General features: G+C 41.4%; 1 protein-coding gene across 3 annotated transcripts in view; it reads left to right on the top strand.

The window, feature by feature from the left end:
- Window positions 1-14,338, top strand: part of LOC124061636 (transcription factor SOX-6-like) — a 97,842-nt gene that overhangs the window by 24,271 nt on the left and 59,233 nt on the right. For all 3 annotated transcript variants that reach the window (XM_046393701.1, XM_046393699.1, XM_046393700.1), the window contains exons 3-4: window positions 9,993-10,212; window positions 12,484-12,694. In XM_046393701.1, coding sequence (XP_046249657.1) covers window positions 9,994-10,212; window positions 12,484-12,694 — 430 coding nt within the window. In that variant the 5' untranslated portion in view covers window position 9,993. The remainder of the gene's footprint in view (window positions 1-9,992; window positions 10,213-12,483; window positions 12,695-14,338) is intronic.

The following is a 14,338-nucleotide window of genomic DNA, read 5'->3' as shown; positions in this document are numbered from 1 at the left end:
TGTGGGCCACTTGTCCTGATATATCTCGACTCACATGTAACTGTTTCAAATCACCCAGCCTGTTTCCCATAATACACATATGCTGCTAAACACACTCACATACACTCTACAATGAGCGGCCTCAGCCCGGGCAGGGGACACACCGTGGAAAGGATTAGTCTGGACTGTGACAGCCCGACATGCCGGGGGACACTGACATGCCTCCAAGTGCCAAACGAGACAACTGCTCCTGGAGAGGAGAAGAAGTTTTCATGATGCTCCACTGCTGAGGATTAAATTATGCAGACCTCATTTTATACTATTTAAGAGTTCTGGAGTGTTGCGCTCGTTCAAAAACCGGACCATCCACATCACATGAACTCCTGATATGTTAAAAAAAATCAATTATGCATCTCCACTCTTTCTCTTGACATTTCTCTATATGTGACAGAGGTATACACTGCCAAAGTGAGTAGAAATTAAATCATGTGTTCTGAGCGCGGGTGACTTGTTAGAACCATCTGTACACATTATAGATTCACGCTGGTCAATAATTGAATAAAAATATGTTGTTTTTCGACCCACTGAAAGTAGCATTCCTCTGAATAATGCAGAAAAGCTGTGGAAATCCTCAGACAGGGAACAAAGCTCATTGTCAGAGGATAGAGAGGCAACTGGGATTACAATGGGGGCATCCAGTGAAATGACTTGTCAGTCCTAATCTGGGATTAGCAGGATTTTGCACCTCCTGGGTGCTCTAAAAGCCACCTGTTTGGACGCTCCTACAAAAGATGTTACGCTCCAGAGCTCCTGGTTTGATTCTAATTCTTTTGTTCATGTTAAAGGTATAAAAGATTTAGATTTTTCATAACGAGGATGCAATCTAACATTCAAAAATCAAATTTACGATTCAAGAATTAATTTGAATTTGCTAAAATAAATATGTGTGCATTCATAAATTCAGTTCTTTATTGCAGACTGAGATCCTCTGTCACTTGGACTCTAGCTACCAAGAAATTATTGTTCTGTAGAAAATTGTTGTTGCTTTTTCGTGTCTAACGTAGTTGTTTTCCACTTTTCTCTGTGTCCTCTCAGATTAACGTTTACTCACCAACGTGTGCCAGAGAGGGAGAAATGCATTAAATTACATTGAAATACAGTAAACATGGATGTCTGATTGTTCTGGGCTACGGTGAGACACTTGTGTGCAGTAATGACTTATTGAAGACCACTTTTTTCTGCTGCTAGCCTCAGGGCTAATGCAGTTTCTCTTAAAAATGTGTGAGGGCAGCTGTCGTATTGCCCGGGGCTTCCATCATGACTTTGCTGATGTCACCCTGGAAGAGACTTTACTGCCGATGATACTTTTGAAACTTAACCCTGCTTTGATTGCTTAAGCCTCCTTATTTATTTCACATAAAGTACAGTAAACATGTTTGCCATGTAAACCATCCAATTACATCTATTTCTGGATAGATACTGAATGAAATCTTATACTTGGATCTTATTTATGTCTTTCTTCTTTGGAAAAAGGATGTCCATAGTTTCAGCTATATTCTTAAGATAATAGGATTTCCCCTTGTTTACAGCTTCTGCCAACTATATGGAGAGTTTGAAACACAACAAGGCTTAAATCTTGTGCAACAAGCTTATTTGCTCATCACAGTGGCATTAACCCCAAACAGGTCAAAGGTAACTGGTGGTATAATAAGGATTGTGGCTTGAGGTGAGAGGACATGTGGTTTGCTGCTGCGTCAGCTCTTGCTGGTAAACAGCGCACTCCCTCCTGTAAAGCGCCTGTTGTCAAATGGCAAGCTGTATAAGCTTTAAGCTGATAGAGATCAGAAGGAAAAAGAAGTGAGCAGAAGGAGAAGTGATGAGGAAAGGAGGGTAGACTGAGTGTCAGTGTTGGAATTGAAATGAAGAGGATGCATTAAAATTGACGCTGACTTTCCACAAGCATTTAGATCATTGTTGACACACACACACACACACACACACACACACACACACACACACACACTCACTTGCCTGTGAAATATTTTAGTCCCTTATACACTTGTTAGACTCCTTATCCTCAGAGGTTACATTTTTAATTCAGCTGTTGCTCTGACTTTCCTTAAGAAACCTTTCTGTCCAAGGTTGATGATGTTTTGTCATGTCCCTCAGCATCTCATACAGACCCACAAGCCAACCTTTTTATCTTTACGAGTCCACCAAAAAGCCATTCTGCCAGAAACGTGCTTTTCAGTTTGAAATGGCTGCAGTTTGGTTAAGTTCAGGGAACAACTTGGTTAGGTTTTGGAAAAGCACATCATATGGGTAAAAACAAGTATGTTGTCTTACACACAGTTATATCATCATATCATACGTAATATATTACATGAATGGTAAAATGTTTATAATAACTACCAGCAAGTTCATCTGTCTTTAACTGTCTATTAATCAATTAGTTTTCTGTAACTAACAACATATAGCCAAACGTAGTTTTGCTTTAATTGTTTGTTTCTGTTAAATATTGTATTAAATGTGCTGTTTTATGGGCACACTTCCTCTGTTTACTTGATTGCATGGCTACCTGGACAATACGGTCTATTTAAGGATTAAGAGACAAAATATTCACACTAACCAGTTCTGCTAACTACTGTGGGCGGGAGGTAGCAGACAAACAGTCCTTTTGAGCTCCCAAGTGTTGACTTTGGTCTTCAATGGTTTCTTCAATGGTTTACTCTGTATCGTTGCCATGAAGTAGATAAATGTATATGTGTACTGTATTTGTGTTAGCTAGGGGTGTGTTCGCGTGCCAGGAAAAATAACAAGCACAAGGGAGGGTGTTGGTCAATAAGGCCTCCTCTGGATTGCTTGGGGTCTGCGGTTTTGGTCCGGGTCCCTGAACACAGAGACCCGGCATAGTGGTGCGTGTTTACGCCCGCTGTACAAGTGATGCATTCATCATTTTTTGCGTGTTCCATCATTGGCTTTTGATTGAGATTTTCCATCGGCAGGACTAATGGAGACATAAAACCCCATGTTTGCTCCAGGTGTCCTTCTGATGAGAGACAAAATCCTTAAATTACAGTGTTTGCTAGTATTGAAATACTCTGCAGACTTTGGTTAAAGTGAGTGTCTCTCCACACTTTCCTCCACGGAATGGACAGGAAATATGTTTTGGCAAATTTAGATTTGAAGAGCTTTCACAACCAAATATTGAACCACCCATTTCTCAGAAAATAGCCAGCTGCATTAAGGGAAGACTCACAGAACAATATTGCTGGTGATGTTCACTTTGTTTTCATTTGCCACTGAAGAGTAAATCTGGCATTTCACTGATGAATTTGAAGAATACGTTTCATTTTAATGATACAAAATGTAATGCTAAAAGCTGGATGTCACATAATTGGAGATTTTCTAAACTGATATTCTGAGCTAGGCTGACACCAACATCACAAAACTGACACTGAATATCAATGTACCTGATAGGACAGTCAGCAGCCAGCCAGCTTATATCCACCATTCGTCAGTGCCGTCTTCCTGTGGGATTTAGCTCAATGTGGGTCTACCACGATCCCCCTGACTAACTTTATTGTATTGTGGGGTGTTTCTGAACTTCAAGACATCACATATCAATCAAACATTATTGGTTGTACTGTACTGTGTTATCTTTTCTTCTCATCTCTGAGATCTTTGTCGCTTAAATACACTGAATATACTGTACTTTTGGCAAATGAAACTGAAAAAGTGAAAAAGTTCATAGATAAAATAACTAAATGATAATGTCTGTTCACTGCTGGCACAGTGCAAAAATACTGGATAAATGAAGGCACTTCAACACACTGATGCAAATGTCGCTATGAAGCAGAAGCGTCACCCACAAGGACCTTAGATAACAAGAGATATTAAAAGGACAGCTACCTTGATATAACAAAAGCTGTGGAGACAAATCTCTGGCTGTCAGTGCTCGTAGAAATGCTGCAGCAGTGTTCATGCCAAGCAAACTAAAGACGGAAATGTAACTCCAGGGGGTACAAAGACATCATCAGTCACCTGGCCAGCCTCTTACTTAACCATTTTTGTCTTGTTTTTAAGAGTAGGAGTTTAGGAGTTGCAGAATTTCTTCTCCTCATAGAGGGCAAAGATGTCTTAAAACTGGGTTTAAATAGAAAAATATTGAAGTTCAGATTCACTCTGCACCCTGCCTGAATGCTGAATGCACACTTTGTAACGAGCCTCTTCAGTATAACCTACTGGTGGTCACACAATGAGTTGTGTTTACCTGAGAATTTGGTTGTGACAACTGATTGATGTCCGCGCTGCTCTGAGCCGACCGTCACGCACAGCATCCGCCTTCTGCTTAACACCCTTCATTGTTTCACTTCAGTCACGAAAAAGTCAGAGAACACCTGCTTTCGCATGCCATAAGCACCTACGGCTTTGAAACGGAGCAGCTACAGCTTTTTCTCTGCTGGCTACAGAGCTCCCTCTTACAGTGAAATCCAGCTTAATGGGCTGGAGTTTCTGAAAACAAAACTGCTTTTCTTGTTATTAAGGCAGTGACGAAATGGGCTGGTCCGGGGGTAACTGGTGCTGCTATTGAACGTTTCTATTTTGGGCAAAAGAGCGAGGATGAGGGAATCTCTGGGAGAAAACAGTGCAGAGTGTGTGTTCACATTCCACATGTCTGACCTATGACAGTGCCCTCTGTTCGCAGTGCTCTGTGAGGATCTAATAAGAGTCCAGACAGACCCAGGATTGAGGAGTTGGGAGGGCTGCTCTCATACAGGCCCGATTCTCCTCAAGTTTTTTTTTTTTTTTCATTTGTTTATCAAGGGAAAGTAAGTGTGCACACATGTTCCTTTTAGCAACGCCCTACTACTCGTTCATACCTGGGAGTTGCCTGCTACAACCACAGACTTGCCGATCACCACCAAATAACTGCAACAGTTAGACTGGAAAGAAAAAGGCCTGTGGGAGACAAAGAAAGTGTGTGAGTGTGTGTGTGTGTGTGTGTGGAGGGGGTGTCTCATGATTGATGCTATCAAGTTACATTATGGGAAGTGTAGGATCCAGCTTTTTTTTTTTTTTTTTTTTTTTTCATCTTGACCCATTCAAGAGACCAAAGGCCAGCCAAGAACTTACTTTTGCAGGTTTGCCCCTGATATGAGTTGGTTTTTGATAGCTTTGAACTAAAAAAGTAATTGCTGAGACTCGGGAAGATGGCAGCATAGCTAAGAAGAAGGCTGTCATAGCAGAAAACACAAGCAGTCAGATAATCATACAGGTTTTAAACAAACCCCTGCAGGTTAGTCACACTTATCTGGCGACGAAAACAAGAACGAAAAGAACGTAAAATTATGACCCAAACTGTCCTCTGTAAACAGCCGTTACAGTTTACAAACTTCGCGGTTCAACCTTGACCTGCCTGTACTTGCCATAGTTTGCGCAGACACTGAGCTACTATCGCCAGCATTATGGATGTGTTTACTTTCAGCTTTACCTCCAGAAAGTGTGGTAAATATTATGGCTAAACTCACTGACTGCAATGCTGCTGTGTCGCTGCTGATCTCAACAGTTATTTTGGAGAGTTCTGAGTTGGTAGAACTGACAAAACGACAAAATAAGACCCAAGCTGATTTGCAAGGATACCATCAATAACTTCATCTTTCCAGTGATTTAGCTTGATTTGCTACATCTCCTGGTCGCTCCTACAGACTTTCGGTTTTTCTTTCTCTTCTCTTTCTTTCTTTCTTTGCTTTTTATTCATTGTTTTCTTGTTGGGATTGTCCATCAGACAAACAATCCCATGGAAAGTCCTCAGTTTTCTTTCTCTTTCTGTATTTCTTCCTCCCCTCTCATTCTCTGTCTCTCTTTCTCTCCGGTATTTCCCACTTCCTCAGTTCTATCCAGCTGGGACGGCTGGAGATTTTACACCCAATTGGTCGAGTCGAAGGCCTTTGTTGGAGCCCTTCTCTCGCTCCACAAGTGGCAGAAGGGACCTGGGTTGTGAATGGCGCTTTGTGTACTGTTTTTCTAAGAGGGGGCCCTCTCTCTCCCGCTCTCATCTGTCACAGGTCCCTCTCCATCCACGCTCCACAATGCCTGATTGTTTCTGCCAAGTCGCCAGGTTCCAGGCCAGATTTGAACAACACTTTCCTGCCAAATTCCGACCCCAGTTTTCGTTTTTCCTCCACTGACAAAGGGATTCTAAGCTACTGTCCACGTTGTAGATGGGGGACTTAGCTAGTCGTGCACCAGCAACAGCTTGTTTGTTGAATGTGTCTCTGAGCTAAAGCTTGTAAGAATTCTCATAAGCAACAAAGAAGAGAAGGGAATTTAAACCAAAATGCTCAGAGAAGATATTTAGCAATATTGCTGAGCATACCTTCATTGTGATTATTAATTACGTTAGTACAACTGAGATCTTAAACCAGCTTACAGGATGATCTTTCCAAACTGACTTCACGCTTCTGAAAAACTCTAAAAATGAAATGGAAAATCAAAAACTGGTCACTCAACAGTACATGCTCTGTTTAGTTTTCAAACAGGCAATCTCACCAGTATCACTTTCCAAGAAGTAGGTCGGGGAACTGCTTTCAGAGGAGTCAGTGTTTGTTGTGGATGAGAGTCTCAAGGTGATGTGTGTGAAAAATGAATTTGTATTTCAGCTATCAGTGTAACATTATCGCCATATCACTGTTGTCTCAGAGAGGCTGCGCTGCACAGCCAAACTCATTCTGTCGTTGGTCTTGCTGGGAGAAGGTTGCTCCCTCAGCTATAATCACTCAATTTCTTCCTGCGTCTCAGTAGAGAAGAACGTGATATGGCCAAGCATACGAGCTGTGGTCAAATGAAAAGCCACATCTCCAAACTGATTATCATTTCAGCAAAAATAAAACACAAACACATGCTTATTTTCTGATAATGTTTTTTAGTGCAGTTTCGCTGTCTTCAGCAGGTTCAAAGGGAAGCGCGTTTAACCATAAAAGGCTGTTTAAACCTCCAACAGACAAAAACTTGCATTGATACTGTTTTTTTCTGGTGGTGATGTCCGGTTTTAGTGATGGCTGACATCCTAAAGTGCAGCACAGTATCTCTGTTTTTCTTCATGTTGTGACAGTAGCGGCTGCAGGCTGATGGCAGCACATAAATGAGCTGGATTGGAGTTCCTCCTCTGTTGCAAGGCGCTGTGATCACACCTGATGCTTGTTGGTTGGGTTGTTGTTTTGTACTGAAGGGGTCGTTTAAGTTGTTGTTCACCCTTCTTGTCACACGCTCAGCCTTCCAGTCTGCATGAAGTTTATGCTCTTTTCTTTACATGAAATCTTTTGAAAGTATAGCAGCAAATATGTGCACAGCTGGGGGATACATTTTAGAGTCAGTTGTAATTTGGTTATGCTGTGCAAAAGTACATTTTTGCCATAAAAAGTCTTCACTATTTACCATAACAACCCTAACATACAAACCCCACCATAGCTCCTGAACTCAGTCCACAGCAATGAACCAGTGGAGCTTAACATTTGCCTTGTTAGTTAAACAAAGGAGTCATCTAAACATGATGTGTTCCCTGCCTAATGACGAGTGAAGTGCACTGTTTTCCTGGCCCAGCCAATCACAGAATTGCCTCTTGCTTACCAACAAACCACTGTACCGTTGCGTGATGAAACCGTATCAGTGGCAGCGAGTTATGAGGCTGTTCATTCCTGGCCATATGAGACACCAGTTCCAAGAAACTAAGTCTTCAGCTCGCCCCATAAACACAGCACCAGCAATATTGTCAGCTAAATATAGGCCCTCCTCTGCCATCTCCCTCCTCGGCTCCCCATCTCTGTCTCTCTCATCGCTCCAGTATGGATTGCAGGAGGTGATCGCGGATTAGTGATGTGCTGTTTGTTGGTTGTCTGGAGTCTTATAATCTCAAAGCACAGTGTAAAAGAACAGAAGTCTGGAGAAACTGAAACCTCAGACTTGTGCCTGTTGCTATTCCTATCAGTCAAATTCGGCTATGGGTGGGGCACTGCACCAGGGGCAAGATATAAAAATATATAAATGAACTACCAATAAAGCTTAAAAGAAAACACACTCAAATTGTTGCAAAGTCAAACTCCGACCTCACCTACACTGTAGGTGAAATGGTTGTAACCCTTTGCTATCACTCCTGGCACTGGCAGTTATTTTATTTTACTCGAATTCTGAAACTTTAAGCTAACTTCTGCTAAATGTTAAGCTTCTTCTTCTTCTGGTTACTATGCCTGTCTGACTAAATGGTGCACAAAGTGTTTTAGCTGAGACTGGAGAGAGTGAACAAAACAGTACGGCTACTAAAAGACGCTAAAATGTTCTGAAGAGCTGCGAGGAAATTCAGAGATGGATGATATTTATCTGATTTTACGCACGTCACATCCACATAGTCATTTGATTATAGCAGCAGAGACCCCGTAAAGATGAAGTTAAAGAAACACTGAAAAATAATAGAAATTAAGTAGGAATGAGAGAAAAGGCCTGGCTTGGTTGGAGTGAATTAGGCCAGCGTTGCTGTTGGTTTCCCATCTACGACAGTGTACTGTTAACGGTCCTCCACCGTCTTCAGGTCAGAGCTGAGCCTTAGTTACACACTACGCAGCCCTGCTCAGGTGTTACCTGCACAACAGGGTCGCTGGTGGCTTCATTCTTTGATACAACACTCAGATTAGTGTACATGAAAGTTTTCTCTTACCTCTCCTGACTTATTCTTTTATCACACATGTTTTGTCTGTCTATTCATCTTTTTCTTTCAGTATTTATCACACTGGCATTTGACTTCAGTCTCTTATCGTACTCTTTATCAATTCGCTCTGTAAATGATGTATCTTCAGCATTTGCCGCCTCACCACACATGCTCTCTGCATCCTTGCTCTTTCCCTTCAGACTTTTGAGTGGGGGTCAGATTTACGTTTAAGGGCTTTTGCTATGTGTGCATATTTCAGAGATGGACAGGCTGCTGTGATTTACTGAGGGCTAACAGTGAGGTAGCAATCTGTTTTACTTCATGGAAGGTGTTGCTGTGTGTGTGTGTGTGTGTGTGTGTGTGTGTGTGTAGTGGGCGGGTACCGTTTCACAGAAAAACAATTCATAATCATCCCACACCCTTTCTGTTGAAATTTGCATTGTTGATTATCACATACTGCTTTTGTGTGGGTTTGTTTCTGTGGAAATGTGTGTTTTTCATACTTCAGGGTGGGCCTGTGTGTAGATTAAAATACAAAGTTAGGGCTAAGATTATGCTATAAGAAAGGAGGACTGAGAAATAAATGCGGCAAATTAAATTCCTCAATGGTAAGTAAATGATGTATTAGCCTAATGACTTTCCCAGCCTCAGTCTTACATTATTATTTTTTTCTTTTTTCCCACTGGAACTCAGTAGCACAGCGTCTGCTTTTTTAATGGCTCTAAGGTGATGAGAGCCCTTGATGCTGCTTAATAGATTAGTAGATTATTCCCATGGCAGTATGTGCTTTATGTGCATGTGCGTGTGTGTGTGTGTGTGTGTGTGTGTGGGGGGGCATGGTCATTATAAACTGCTCAGAATGAGTGTGTCTGATAAATATACATATGCCTGAAATATTTGTGCTTTAAGATGCTTTGGTGTCTTAATTACATCTTTAACATTCATGTGTCTGTATTTTAAATAAAGTTGTGATTCCAGTGCATGGCTCTAATGTTATTGGCAGCTTTAATATGCATTAGTGGACAAAATTTTTCAATTACTTAACATGCTGAAAGTAGACTGACTGCTGATTTACAACAACCCAACTGCAGCCATGGAAACTAATTAGAACAGATCAAACTGTGTATGAGCCACAGTTTATGAAGAGTCATGTGGATATGACAGCTGACATTTAAATTATAAAAAAACAAAACAAAGTGCATGCAGTCTGATGATCTTGAGCTTTCCTCCATCATGACAAGCATGTGTTGATCTACTCTGCTCTTCTCCACCTGGCCACAAAATTAAATCCTCTTCCTCTTTTCTTTTACAGAATGATGTCTTCCATGCGAGCAACGCCTCCCTTCCACCCACCATCTGAGGAAGAGGAAGCGATAGGTCAGGACAATGTGGCCTGGCCCAATGACAAGTCAGAGGGCCCGAAGGAGATGCCGTCTCCCTCCTCACATGACCAGTCTCACCTGGACGAGCTGCAACCAATCAGAGAGAAATTGACGGATGCTGAGTGGGAGAACTTGATGCCTGCTGCGATGGTGAGCTGTGAATCACGTACAGAGCTGAGTAATCGACGATATCTTATCTTGCGATATGTTGCTATAACTCACTTCCATAAAACAAATGTGGTTAGTGTATGATGCAGTGTACACACTCCGGGCGCACCACTCATAAAACACTTGTGAAATCCATGCAGGAGTACACAGGGTGTGCAAATTCTCATGCACAAGGATGATTGTCCACAACTGTATGCACACATGTGAAAGCATGTATACACAAACACTGACACACCAGTGGTCTTCTGTGGTGTGTGTGCTGCAGGCAGTGCTGCAGGCAGCCCACTGAGGGTTCTCCCCTAGAGAGTCACAGCCCTCCTTCTCATCTCCACAGCCTGTTTTCAAGTGTGCGTGTGTGTTTGCGTGTGTGTGTTGAGGTGTAAGTTACTTGGCTTCGGGTTCTGTTGGTCCCTAATGGATGAGGAAGCACGTTTGACTTCAGCCTCTGAGGAAAGTGGAAAGTTCTGAGAGTAAAGTTTCCTCAGGTATCAGTGTTGTGGCAGAATAACATTTCCCACACAAAAGTCTCATTCTTTTTTTTTTCTTACAAGTTGAATTTGGGACTGTGATTTTATTAAAACATTGCTATAATTTTTTTTTAATTTCATTATTGTTAGATTATAACACAGTTATATTTAATTCTTTTCAGTGTATAATGAGAACTTTTTGAGAACTAATTACAATTAAAAGTTAATAAAATAGTTTAAAACCTTGCCTTCACCTGGCATCAGTGTGAGAGCTGAAAGGGCCTTGAGGCCAAAATATTCTGGATTCCTTTTGTTATTATTATAGTATTATAGCTTCCTTTTTTTATGTTCATTACTTTTATGTGTCCGACAAATTTTTTTGTTGTGATTAGATTCATATCTAGAAGTTTTTGACATTCTTATTCAGATATTTCTTTTTAACATTTTGTCTGAATGGAGTGGCTTCCAGGGGATGAACAGATCAGTTCGGTGCCTTGCTCAAGGACAGCTCACTACACCACCGGGTTGCTTGTGGACATGCATTGTCCTGTTGCTGAGACTGACTGTGTGACCTTTTGGTTTTTAATATGATCTGACCATCAGGCCTTCCTGCCTTCACTACGCTGCTTGTGTAACTCCCGAAGAGCGTCCTGTAGGGACCTGAAAAAACACACCTAACAATCCACAAGTGACACACTATCTCCTAATCCTCATTACAGAGGCATCTTCCGCTTAAAGACAAAGTGCACAACGGGGTCCCTGGAGCAATTTCAAGGGCGTCTTAAGATCCTGCTGTTAGCCAAAGCCCCTTGTCTTTGAAACATAAGCCTCATAAGTTCTTGGAGATCCCCCCACTCTGTAAGGGGAGGAGAAAACGTCCAGAAATAGCCCCGGTGTTCTAACACCTGTGCTAAAGTGTCTGTTGTGTGGGACAATATGGTTGTCCTGAAGGGCTTATCTTCTTGGTAAATATAGATGCTTGTGCCTCAGAGAAAACTGCAGTGGGACAGAAACACTCTGGTCATGCAGCACGAAATAGAAGGCCCACAAGATAACTATCATGCATTAGAAACAGGTTTTAAGACAACAACTCTGTGTTACCTTTAACGGATCAGGAAATTTGAAGTAAATGTCTGAAAAAGACAAATAGCTTGCATCGTCTCACCAGTTCAATCTTTTGAAAATAGTTTCCCCTGACGGTGATTTAGTAATTCTTCCAAAACAATAAGACAATAAATAAAATATGAGCACTGAAGTTTTGAGTCTAAGAACAAAAGTGGTCCAGACTTAACAAAACGTTCCAGTTGTGCACAGTGAGTTTTTTCCTGGGCCCTAGTCAAGCCTTTGTGATGGACATTTTATATCTTTATATAGCTGACAGGAGAGACGTGACAGGAAATGGGTAGAGATGTGAGATGACAACGAAGAGTATGCCCCACTCCTTATTTTCACAAACTTTCACTTGAAACATGTTTGTCTGGTAGTGAAATATTAGATACATCAGAAGACCCAACCAACTGCCATCATATGCCGAGGCAAAGCACCACCAACAAAGCATAAGCAAAATCAATGTAAGCACAAAAAGTTAATAGATATGAGAGCTGTGCCATTTATTTGTCTATTCTGAATGAAATTAATCAAATTGATTAATTAAATAAGCACGTGAACATGCGCAGGTTCTCAGCGCACACTTGGAATTCACATGAAAAAGCTGAGTGACCTGCATCAGGGTTGATGTTTTCAACAAGTTCTAACCTGGGTTCTCTTACTTGCTGTCTCGTCGCAGGACAATGAAAGCAGTAAAGGCTGCTCAGTCTACTCCTACCGGACTAACTCTACCTCTCCACCCAAGCCAGAGGAGTTTTCCAAGGATCGCGGGGAGCCAGTGATCAGCCTCGCCTTCGGGACGCCAGAGCGCCGCAAAGGAAGCCTGGCAGACGTGGTGGACACACTGAAACAGAAGAAACTCGTGGAGCTGACCAAGACAGAGCAAGATGGTAGGCACAAGTCTTCAGCTCATTGTGTGTGTGTGTGTGTACATGTGTGTGTGTGTTAACTCTAATGTCTCCGAGGAAAATGATGCACGTGCTGTCTGACTTCAGCACAGGCTGCAACATCACCAAAACATTTTTCTCTTGTCGGGTGAAAATTTTTTGTCTCCAAAATACAAACTTAACAATATCTAAGAAAAACAAATGCACATTGCATTTTCAGCTTCATCTGAAGGCCTTGGAGAAGACACATCTGAACAGAATATGTAGGGGAAAAAATTCCATTAATCTCCTTCAGAAGATCAAAACAGGACATACAAGGTTCTTACCAGATAGCAGTAAATACTTTCTTCAGGGTTTTTCTTCTGCCTTTAATTAAAATGTGCAGTTTGCATGTTTTTGCTTGCATTTTAGGCAGAGTAATTAACTGTGCAATAGTAGAATAAGGAATCAACCAATAGCCATGTAGGTCTCAGGATTGTTGATTCTTTAGGGACAGTTCTTTGTCATTGCTTGGACAGCTGCTAGCTCTCCTGTACAACTTAACTGACTGGTGCAACCATTTGAAAGCATCTCAAGTATGCCAACTAAAGTCCATAACTGGACTGAGAATGGAAGTACAACAAAAGGCAGAGTACTGAGATCTTACAGATTACAGATGAATGTATTTATTTTCAACCTTCTAACATCTTTGCATCTGTAATATGACAGCTCTGGTTTGCACAGAGAAAACAGACACCAAGCAAATGTTCTGGTCCAACAACATTTCACCACATAGACAAGAAAAAATAATGGTATTCTAGCACAATAAATAGAAATTTCAGCATTTAAATAACTAATTTTAACCATGTGGCACATTATTGATTGAACAGTGAAAGAAGAGCTTTTTAAAACATTTTTTCCCCTCATATTTAATGGACAGGATGCTGTTGTCACTCATTTTCTCTTCATCCTCGCATGAAGTGAGATGAACCTTACCTGTGTTTTGTTTTCCTCTCGGAACACATCATCTCCAGAAGATCTTTGAACATCTAAAATTACAGCTGACGGTTCCATTGCTCGTTAGATCACAATATCAATGAGTGAAAACACTGGTTTCCCCTTCTGCTCTCCTCCTCTGATCTGCACCACTAACACAGAGACTCCCAGCATGCCTCAGCTTGCCCCTTTCCACCCCACAGCAAGCCAGATCTAAAACCATCTAACACCCCTCTTTACTGTTATGTGCACATAGTAATCATGATGATATCAGAGGAGTGCTTGATCTCTCTCATTTAAAGGTTTTACTTTGTTATTGATACAGTAAAGTGGGCCAGAAAGGGACAGCCAGAGGCGTAATACAGTACACAGTATCGTTAGGTGAAAGATAAGTAGCTCTGCCTCTTATCTAAGGCACAGAAACTGGTTTGAAAGGAAAATCTTGTGAGTGTTGTGACATCCTCCTGTCAAATCAAAGGGAAGTGAGTGGAAGGAAATGCTGGGGGACAACTTTAAGTGTGTGTCTTCCTTTCTCTCTGTTTCCACATCACATGTGTAGCTTTCTCCTTTCCCATCAACACTGCTTAGCTTTTGAATCCGCTTCAAAAATATGTTCTGTTGCAGTAAACGGTAACAAAAGCTGATTTAGTTTTTTCAGGATTTATCGTTTTT

Source organism: Scatophagus argus, chromosome 7 (genome assembly GCF_020382885.2).
Source record: "Scatophagus argus isolate fScaArg1 chromosome 7, fScaArg1.pri, whole genome shotgun sequence".
In the NCBI taxonomy this organism is placed as follows: domain Eukaryota; kingdom Metazoa; phylum Chordata; class Actinopteri; family Scatophagidae; genus Scatophagus; species Scatophagus argus.
Note: the sequence above shows the minus strand (reverse complement) of the source record. Positions and strands in the feature narration are given on the sequence as shown.